The 10289-nt window shown below is 33.0% G+C and overlaps 2 protein-coding genes across 4 annotated transcripts; both read left to right on the top strand.

Annotated features, from left to right (window-relative positions):
* Window positions 1–4154: 4154 nt before the first annotated feature.
* LOC120073309 (uncharacterized) lies at window positions 4155–7609 on the top strand. 3 transcript variants are annotated; one of them, XM_090312300.1, is made up of 4 exons: window positions 4157–5016; window positions 5805–5915; window positions 6798–6857; window positions 6947–7609. In XM_090312300.1, the coding sequence occupies exons 1-3, from the start codon at window positions 4360–4362 to the stop codon at window positions 6825–6827; spliced, it is 798 nt and encodes a 265-aa protein (XP_090168426.1). In that variant the 5' UTR covers window positions 4157–4359; the 3' UTR covers window positions 6828–6857; window positions 6947–7609. The 3 variants fall into 3 exon arrangements, with proteins under 3 accessions (XP_038881992.1, XP_090168426.1, XP_090168425.1); XM_039026064.2 differs by lacking the exons at window positions 6798–6857; window positions 6947–7609 and adding an exon at window positions 6182–6664 and having other exon boundaries at window positions 4155–5016; XM_090312299.1 differs by having other exon boundaries at window positions 4176–5016; window positions 6798–7609.
* Window positions 7610–8637: 1028 nt separating this feature from the next.
* On the top strand, window positions 8638–10011 carry LOC150037158 (uncharacterized). The gene is made up of 2 exons (XM_090312301.1): window positions 8638–9464; window positions 9567–10011. Exons 1-2 carry the CDS (start codon window positions 8901–8903, stop codon window positions 9810–9812), a joined length of 810 nt encoding a protein of 269 aa, XP_090168427.1. The 5' UTR covers window positions 8638–8900; the 3' UTR covers window positions 9813–10011.
* The last annotated feature ends 278 nt before the right edge of the window (window positions 10012–10289 follow it).

A 10289-nucleotide genomic window follows, 5' to 3' on the forward strand; every position in this document is an offset into this window, starting at 1 on the left:
TACATTTTTCTTTTGTTCTTTTATGAGGTTTTGTATAAATTGCATTTAGGTAATTGAATTTACAAACTAAACAATTTATCCTTAAAAATTGTATTTTAGTAGTTTTTTTTTGTTCTCTATCAATTCTTCCGTAAGTTACTAATAAACAGATGGCGTTACACCATTTTTTAAAATAAAAAAAATAGTCTAAACAAGTTGAATTAAACTAAAGATCTCTTTTTGCCAATGAAGATTACGTGAATATTGAGAATTTCACGTTGAAAAAATAGAGACTTCACACTTTTTATAATATATATGAGTTATTCTTCTAAATGTCAATTGATTTTGAGATAAAATCAATGTAAAAAAAATTATTTATTTTATTTAAAATTATAATTTTTAATTTAAAATTTCATATAATTATTTAAAATAATAAAAATTAATTTAGAGACATTTTAAATCTACTCTTAAACTTTCCAAAGTTAAAAGAGTATATCTTAGAAAATTTAGAGAACAAACACATAAATTTTTTAAAAAATCGAATACTAAAAAGATACATCTTTAGAAATGAAAATTTTCATAGATAGAAAAATGTCAAACTATTTACAGAAATAGCCAAAAAAAAAAAAAATGATAGACTTTTGTTCTTGTAAGATTAAACTTTACTATTATATGTAAATAGTTTTTCTTATATTCCTATTTTTGAAAATCTTCCTTTTAAAAACTCTAGACCAAAAAGACACCTTTCAATTCGGAGACTAAATAAAGGAATTTTTCCTTAACAAAACAATTAAAACTGAGAAGGTTATTATTGACCAATTGTTTTTTTATTAATTAATTGAACTATTTTTATATGACACTAAACTTCAGTTAGGTGTGGTAGGTATAAGACTATAAGGTATTTAAATGAGTGCCCCGCATTCCCATTCTAGGCCAAAATGGTCTTTTACCTACTTGTATGAACGTAGAAGTCAGCCCGATAGAGTTGTTTAATTATTATATATTGTTATTATTATTTTAACAAAGAGTTTGATTAATTAATTTAGTTCTTAAACAATTACTGATTCCATCTTACCTAACTCCGGTAAGGAGGGGCTGATGTTATAGTCTTGATTAATAAATTGATTGATACCAACTAATTGACCCATTCATCACTTGATAATTACCAAAGTAACATTTTCCAGATTTATGGATTATGTAAATTAAACTTTGGGAATTTTAAAAAATAGAAAAATAAGAAAAACTATTTATACAAAATAGTAAAATTTAATCTTATTTGATAGATGTTGATAGAAGTCTATCTGTGTCTATCAGATAAAAATTGATAGAGGTCTATCATTGATATATTAGTATTTTTTTTTTTTTTGTTATTTTTATAAATAGTTTCACATCTTTTTTATGTATAAAAATTTCTTAAATTTTTTGTGATAGATTTCATTATGTCTCGATCACATCGTATGTTTTATTTTTATTCAGTTTTTATGATTGTTTTAAAATAATTATTTTGTCAAATTTTATGTTAAAATGAAGAAAAAAAATGTGATAGTCCGAGAATTAAGGTTTCAATTATGTCTCTAAAATTTAGGATAAGTTTCTTTTTAAGTTTTATTTTAAGTCTTAACCTTAAAATTGTTTAAGAAAATATATCTATTGAATTTTCAATAAAATGAATGTCCAAATTAAATATGACGAGCGATGAAATTAAAGAATGAAAATTTCTTGTCAGTATAAATACCGTGTTGGAAGATTTTACTCACATATGAAATAGTAGTAGTTGGGGAGGGAAGAAAATTGGAATATTTTTGTTGGTAGGTTGGTTTGTTTGTTTGTTTTGTTAAGGTTTAGAGTTTTAGTTGAAATTGCGTTCTTTAATGGAAAAAACCATCAACTGTATATATAAAAAAGGTCATGGTAAAATTCGAAAGATTAGTTAAAACAGAACAGTGAAATTAAGAGAGAAAGGCAAGGAATATGTTTATAAGATAAAAATTGTGGAAACATATGATACATGGAAACAATGTGTTTGTAAAAGTTTGGGGGTAAAACGTTGATGGATAGTAAAAAAAACATTATTTATTTATTTTTTTTCTTTGTGCGACAGTCAATTTCCATGATTAAAGGTAAGAAATTTATCGAATAATATAGAGTTCGTTTGGTAACCATTTTGTTGTTTGAAATTAAGTATATTTCTCTTTAATTTCTTACCATGATTTGTGTGTTTTGATTGAATTTTTAGTCAAACTCTAAAAATAAAAATAAAATTTTAAAATTTATTTTTTAAAATTTTTAAAATTATTGATAAAAAGTAGATAACGGTTAGTAGATTATATTGTCCTGTTTTTCTTTATTTGTCTCTTCCAACCTTGGAGCGAGTCTTTGCCTTATTATTCAATCATTTAGTTGTTTGAAGGAGACCACAAAGTCCATTTGTTGCTTGTGTTTTCATTACCCCTTTTAAAATTGTCTCCACCCAAATTTTTTATTTTAACATAATCACAAATATCTTTCTCAAAGTGATATTACTTTTTTTTTATACAACTTACCATTTGATCATATTTTTTGTTTCTATTTAATGAAAAAAGTTGACGATTTGAAAAAATTTTAAGGATTGAAAGTGGAAATGAAACTTTTGAAGTGATGAGAGTGTAATTGAAAATTATCCTAAAATTTAAAGGTATTTTATAAGATTTAATCTTACTTTCTACGTCATTTAACTTAATTTTGGTTTAGTTAGTTCAATAATACGAGGATGATGATTCAATTATATGTGTGTATTTTTGTATCTATGTGTGTTAGTTAACATAATCACAAATATGTTTCTCAAAGTGATATTATATATTTTTTTTAATACAACTTACCATTTGACCATGTGTTTTATTTTTATTTTGATGAAAAAAGTTGTCAAGATAGTTATCTGGAAAGAATTTTAAGAATGGAGATTATAAATATTGTAACTGAAAATTATCCGAAAGTTTAAGGATATTTTGTAAGATTTAACATTACTTCCTACATCCTTAACTTTGATTTGATTAGTTCAATAATGTGGGATGATATATATATATATATAAAGCTAGTTGAATTATATTTTATACATCACTTGAAATTTGTTTTTTTAAAAAAGAAAAGAATCACAGGCGAACCTTGGAAATAATTAGAAATAAGTGTTTCTTTAAAATTGTAATGGTATCACATCACACACGTCAATTGAAGAAAACAGAAGCCAGTTGTTTAAGAAAACAATCAACTATTGCATTTTTTCCCCCTGAAAAGCGGTTTTTTTTTTTTTTTTTTTTTTTTTTTTTTTTTTTTTTTTTTTTTTTTTAAGTTGAGCACAATTTTCAAAGAGGGAAACCACTTAAAAAATATTGTAAATATTTTTAAATATAATAAAATATTATTATCTGTTATTGATATGGAAGATTTACGATATAATATGTAAATATTTTGATTCATTTTACTATATTTGAAAACATCTCTTTAAAGAATACATTATTTAAATAATTTTAATTTTTTTTTAAAAAATATCAATTTATACCCATAAATTTTAATTTTTTAAAGATTGTATCAATTAAAACATTGAATTAACAATTATATCAATTAAAATCATGAACTAAAAAAAAAATACAATTGGGGGTAAAGGGATTTGAACACGAACATCATGGTTATTAACACACTCGTATGCCAATTGAACTATGCTCGATTTGGCTAGTCATAATTTTCATTAATAGTCATTAACACATTAACTTTAATCGTCTATCTTGTAAAATCGGCATATGAAAAAGTGTACACATGTTTGAAATTGAATACATGGATAGTTTTTAAAGGTAATCCAACGAATGGTTTAAATTGATTGTCTTATAAAAATTTAGAATTTTAATTGACTGAAATTATAATTTTCACATAATATTGACTATACAAGTTTAAAGAAGGTTGTAAATGGATATACTATAAAAAAAAAAAAAAAAAAAATTGTGTCAATTTAAATAATAATAAGAAGAAAAACTTATTGTTAGGAGAATTATTTCAAGAAAATGAAGAATGAGAAACACACATTTATCCACGTAAGAGAAGGCCGAGGCCCAAAGTAGGAGACCAAGAAGGCCCTAGACATGGACCCTGTTGGTTATCCAGTTTAACGGTTACAGTTATAAACTAATAGATCGGATAAAACTCGCGCGTAATTCATTGAATTAATCGCGGTTTTCCCTTCCAGTTCGAAGTCCGTCTCTTTCCCCTTTCCGTGTGAAGTCAAATCTTTCTCCACTTCCATTTTCTATTCTGAAATCTGAAGAAGGGACCTATGTCCCGCTTCCCATGTCTGTAAAAAAAAAACCCTAGATTCTTGAATTAGACGCTCTGAAGTGTTTGCACTCCAAGACGATGTCGCTTGCTTTCCAATCCCTTTCACTCACTTCACCTTCTCCTTCCCCTCCCCCTTCAACCTTGTGCTTTTCCACATTCTTTTCCAGGAATCCCTGCTTGTCTCTTCGATTCGCTCCTAGCCGTTTCCCAAACACCCTGCATTTCCAAATTCTCGAACACAAGTTTCGAAGCCCCTTTAATTTTGGTTCCATCAATGCTCATCAGTTCTGTCCTCGAGTTTCTACATCTGGAGGAGTAGGCCGGAAACACGGTGGTGATGGTGATTTCGATATCGATTCCTTACTTTCAGCTGCCGAGTTGTTTTGCCTCGTTACGTCATTGATTGGTTCTGTTGGTTTTGCTCTGAATTGGGCGAAAGCCAGGTCTAAGAGCGTGTTCTTGGCGGTGTTCGGTGACGGGATTTTCGTTGGCGCAATTTTGTTTCTGGTAGCTGGGGTTGCAATTGGTGCTTGGATTCGTAGGCGGCAGTGGAATCGAATTTTTCGAGAGACAGCGAAGGGTGTGTTAGGGGTGAATTTGATGGAAAAGACTAACAGGCTGGAGGAGGATTTGAGGAGCTCGGCAACGCTTATCCGAGTCTTGTCGAGGCAGCTGGAGAAGCTAGGGATTAGGTTTAGAGTTACTCGAAAGGCTCTGAAGAAGCCCGTCGAGGAGGTAATTGTAGTTCTCAGAAATTTGGAGGCTGTTTCTTTATTACTTAATCTCGAAATGATATTTAACAAAGTAAATGATGGTCCCTGCAGACACTAACATGATACTGAAAAAGAAATTGAGTAACGATGGATGATCAAAATATTCTGCAACCTTAGAAATTTGTTATAACAAGTGAAGGATTACTATAATTTTGCAAAACAGAAAAAAAAAAAAAAAAAAAAAGTGAATGTGTTTCTCTAAATAGGTTAAATAACATAGAATTTAAAGATAGTTAACGAGAAAAAGTGCCTCAAAGAAAGATGATATCTGAATAGTAATTCCGGTTGTAGTGAACTCTGATTTCATAGAGATTTGGACGGCCTTTGAAAAGTGAATGCTCTAAATATGGAAAAAGACAAGGAGAGGATCTAGTACTGAAACTTTTGGCAATGAACTCGAACAAAACCCAAAGAGCAATGTTAGTCATAAGAAGCAATAACATCCTGAAATACATAAGTAGGCTGCGTTTTCTTGCGTGGCAAACATACTCCACAACACATACGAAATTGTGACTCTAATGAGTGAATTGTATTGGAATACATGGATGTGTGGTGGTGAAGAAAATTTATGTGCTGCAGGGGTTTGGTTACAATGTGAAATAACATGTTGAGAAGGTGAGAGTGGACATCAGAATGTGATGAAAGCAAACTTTTATCCTTTATAATGAGGCTTAATAACTTCATTGCTTTCATTTTGGTAAGATGAGATGCCATTTCCCATAGCCCCTAAGTATTGATCACTTTCTGAAGACTGCAGCTTTAGCTCAAAAAACTTCTGAGGCCACTCGAGCATTAGCAGTTCGGGGAGATATTTTGGAGAAGGAGCTTGCTGAAATCCAGAAGGTCTTATTGGCTATGCAGGTGCATTAAATCTTCCATTCAATGTAAATTCAATGGTTTTAAGTCTTTTTAGGAGTGAACTAAGTGATTACAGATAAAGCATCATGTATTAGTGTTTTAGAAGTTATAATTTGAAACTCAAGAGGATACAATAGAATGCAAGATAGAACAATGTCAATTACTACGTTACTATGGACAGATATCACATATTCTACAAGGTTTTTCTTCATATAGGAGTGCTCTACATCGAATCTGATTTTAATTTTTTGTTCGAGTGAGGATTGTAGGAACAACAACAAAAGCAACTTGAGTTGATTCTAGCAATAGGGAAGTCAGGAAAGATGTGGGAAAGCAGACAGGAGCATAGTGGAGGAGGACAAAGTTCTATTGGGAGGCATGATCTGATTGACGAACGCTTAAATCAAAAGGAAGTCCAGGATGTTTGAGCTCTTTGGAGAAGAAAGTGGAGATAGCTTAGGATTCTTTTGATACAAATTAGGCTGGTAGTTGTTGCACAATGACAGAATAGAAGCATGGGATGTAATTTTTATGGCAGTTAAGATGTTGACATTTATCACACTTGATACTTCTAGTCATAAAAGATTTTTGGTTTCCATAATGTGCAATTTAATGGGAAACTAAAGTTGCACCGAGAGAGAGTGTAAAGCGGCAGGGGAAGTGTAATCAGAGAAATGTATTTGTTATGGTCATTGTGTTAATGTAATAAACATTCTGTTTAGCCATTGTAATTTTGATTTTTCATTGTATTACGGTGGTTCACATCCACTTCCATCTTCTTAAGCTATTTGCTTCGGAAACACCTCCCTTCCCCCGCGCACTTAGCATCCATTCTGCTCAACTACCATAATTTTAACTTCTCATTCTCGTCCATGTCGTCTGCAGGCCTACAGTAAATGCAGAGTTGCAGCCTGAGCGTGCACTATTCATCCTGGATAACTGGGGGTCTTTAACTTCGATCGGTTTGCTTTGTATGCAGTTTTTCATTCAACTTTATCCTCTCTATTTTTTTCTGAATAAGAACTAGTCAACAGGTTCAGTCGTAGCTGAGCTTCTGTGGAGTAGTTTCGGGAGCTTTTACACGGGCAACGAGGACATTAATTCAAATAGAGAGACGTCAAGCTGGGAACCTGCAACTTACTTTTTTCATGTCATGGAAGCTACATGTAACACTTGCCCTATCAAAACCATACAATTTGGTGGCTACGGAAGGTAAGCAAGCTGGTGTTCAGACAGAGGAATGAAACAGCCAAGTTCGTCAGGTGCAGTTTATTGCTCTCTCTTTGCGTCTAAAGAATTTAAAAGCAGTGAAACACGATCAAAGAAAAAGAAGATCATTGAAGTCGTAATATTGCGAGAAATAGAGTAGGGTTTGGACTTTGGAGGGTTTTGATTTGTTCACAAGGATGCAGTCTTTATAATGGTCTGATCAATAGTCTGTAAAGTACATTGTGATTTTTACCGAGACTTAACAACTCCATGGCACTGGAACCAAGCAGTCTCAGGTACACTTTTCTCATACATGTTTTTGTATTTTCGTTGATTTATGGGAAAAAGAGACTGGTTAGGCTAAGAGAGTTCAGATGCAGAGAAAGTTTCCTTTTTTCTGCTCAGTGCTGACTGATTCACTGTTGAATTCCAAATGAACTCAGAAAACAGTTATCATATTTATGTTGATGAGAGGTTCATACGTTCAAGCTGAAAGGTAACAATAAATGTAAGGAAAAAATTGAAAATAAAATTCGCAAAACAAAAAAGGAGAACAAACAAAGAAAATTTAATTGTACATATGTAGAAAATACAATTCCCTTCCCCCCCCCCGTGTGAATAAATAAATAAATCTTTATTCCTTCTCCGTGTGAATAAGGCTTTCAACTTTCGTGAAAGAGTCTTCTGAAGTTGGCCATCAGATCAGACTAGGGGTTCTTGAGGTTGAGTTTGCTCACTGCCGTCTCAGGCTCTTTTTCTTGGAGTTGGTAATGTTTCGGAATGATCTGATGCATGGTTGATAATTTAGTTGACTAATTGCCTTTTAAAAATAAATCAACAGATCTGGAGAGACAGTCGAGGAGTGTGGCAGAGTATTTGCAACATTTTTTTCGCCTTTAACGAGCAAACACTACATATTCTTTGTATTTAGGGCGACTTGATCTTCTAACTTGACACTTTTTTATTCATTTGGATCAACCATGGTCGCTTGAGTTCTGTAGAATTTTCAATATTTGATTATTTTTTCCAGTTGAATGTTGGTAGATTTCAATAGAGGCTTCCCCCCTCTTCATTTGGTAGTTGGTTCAAAGTTTTGAATCAAACCTAGCTAATCCACTTGCATTCTTAATTTAGATTTGCCAACTTGAGTATATTTAAATTAGTTTAGTCATATATGATCAAGTTATCGATCATAAAGTTAGAAGATTAAATCCTCGTCCTTACTTATTATTTTGAACAACCCCTCCCCCAAAAAATAGTGTCCTACTTTCCCAGTCATAAGTAATTGTTATATACATAGGATCACGAGAGATTTGAATTATAAATTGGAAGAAAAGCTAGCTTGGTAAATACTTGAAGTTATAGGCCAGAGATAAATAAATCTCGTTTATGAGCAACTTTGGCGCAATGAAACATTTAAGGAAAGAGCAATTGAAAATATGCTAGTTTGGATTTTATTGATTTATCTTGTGCTCATTATTCTTAGACATTGGCGTACCTTGGTAAATGAAGATAATGGTTTTATTAACAAGAATAACCAAAAAATTTGGTCCACAGTCAAAAGGAATACGGAGAGAGAGAGGCAAGGCAATAGAAAAGAAAAGAAATCTCAATGGGTCCAATCCATTCCATCAGCCACTATTGGTTGCTTGGGAGATGAGATGAGATGAGATGATGTAGTCGCTGCATGCCCATCAGCGCAGCGTTGAAATGTAAAATCAATGGCAGTGAAGATTGGAGAAGAGTGAAACAAATGCAAAGGGGAGAGTGGGTGAGTAAATGCGGTCCCTTTACAGCAGCCAGGCTAGTGATGGACAGTCTAAGGCTGTAGAATGGAAGAATAGGTCGTCCTTTGTATGTGATGTGGATACTCCAAATTTGTTTTCCCCCATTGTATTGTTCCTTTCACTGTTCTGCTGCAATCTGCCCTCTTACTCAGAACTTCTCTGCTCTCTCCTCTCTCGTTCCTGTCGGATAACTTATGACTCACCCACCCTTTCCTACACCAATTTATGCTATCTCTCTCTCGTCTCTCTCTTTCTGTTTCCCCTTGCACTTGCCTCTATTAAATGCTCATCTCTTCTCTCTCTCTCTCTCTCTTCCTCTCCCCTAGCCACTTTGTGGTTGTGGTGCAGTGGGTGGAAGTGGAACAAAGTAACAGAAAAATCTGGCAAATGGGTCTTTATTGCGTATGATTTTTACTCCTTTGCTTCGTTGGATCCATTAGTTCCGGGCATCAATGACTTGATGACTACCATGAATTTGCCTACTGTTTGGGCCACCTCATTACTTATTCTGCTTCTGCATCTTCTTCTTCTTCTCTCCGCCTCTTCTCCTCCCAGAGTATGCCTTCTCTCTCTCTTCCATGGCTTTCTCAATCTTTCCATGTTTGCTATTTCTTTTTAGTGACTGTTTCTGAGTTTTTTCTTCTCCTGGTTTCATCAGGGTATATTTTTTGAAGACAAAACCAGGCTTGGATCCACCCCACCAAGCTGCCATAACAAATGCAACGAGTGCCACCCATGCATGGCCGTTCAAGTGCCTAGCATGCCCGGCCGCGCCAGCCGGTTGGATTCTCACTCGGCCTTGCCTATGAGATTTTTTGACTCGTCTTCTCAAGGGAACAGATACTCATTTTACAAGCCATTGGGTTGGAAATGCCGCTGTGGAAACCACTTCTTCAATCCTTAGACCAAATTTGCATGTCCAGTCTAGAGGGTTGGTCTTCCTTCCATTCTTCTGGTTTTGTAAATGACATTTTATTGTTTCTTTTATTATAAAGTTGGAATTCTTTGTTCAGAGATAAGTAGTTTGTTCGGTTTTTGCATTTATTGTACATATACTCCAACCCTATACTATCTATGACCTAGTGAGATCAACATTTTCCCTACTTTTACTTCTAGTTCTACCTACATGGTTACATTTTTTTTTATTGATTTTTCTTTTTGAGGAAAAACATCTAAACTAGATGATATAGAAACTCCTTTGTTTGGTGTTTTTCTTTGTAAATTATTTTTGAGTATGGGACATCGCTTGGCTTTTTCTTATCTTCTTGGGATTTACATAAAGTTCTGACACAACAAGTCTCAGCCACAGATCAAATCATCTGATACATTTTCGGACTCTTTTGATGAGTGAGTTAAGATCTTTTTGCCTCTCTCTGCTTCC

This window comes from Benincasa hispida, chromosome 3 (assembly GCF_027475165.1).
Source record: "Benincasa hispida cultivar pf3 chromosome 3, pf3_genome.v1.1, whole genome shotgun sequence".
In the NCBI taxonomy this organism is placed as follows: domain Eukaryota; kingdom Viridiplantae; phylum Streptophyta; class Magnoliopsida; order Cucurbitales; family Cucurbitaceae; genus Benincasa; species Benincasa hispida.

What these genes read in the sequence shown, in the direction of transcription:
- LOC120073309 (XM_039026064.2), top strand. Translation starts at nt 4,360, where the DNA reads ATGTCGCTTGCTTTCCAATCCCTTTCACTCACTTCACCTTCTCCTTCC. An exon ending in TGAAGAAGCCCGTCGAGGAG is followed by an intron (nt 5,017 to 5,804) that starts GTAATTGTAGTT and finishes CACTTTCTGAAG; the next exon opens with ACTGCAGCTTTAGCTCAAAA. An exon ending in AGGTCTTATTGGCTATGCAG is followed by an intron (nt 5,916 to 6,181) that starts GTGCATTAAATC and finishes TGAGGATTGTAG; the next exon opens with GAACAACAACAAAAGCAACT.
- LOC150037158 (XM_090312301.1), top strand. Translation starts at nt 8,901, where the DNA reads ATGCGGTCCCTTTACAGCAGCCAGGCTAGTGATGGACAGTCTAAGGCT. An exon ending in CCGCCTCTTCTCCTCCCAGA is followed by an intron (nt 9,465 to 9,566) that starts GTATGCCTTCTC and finishes TGGTTTCATCAG; the next exon opens with GGTATATTTTTTGAAGACAA.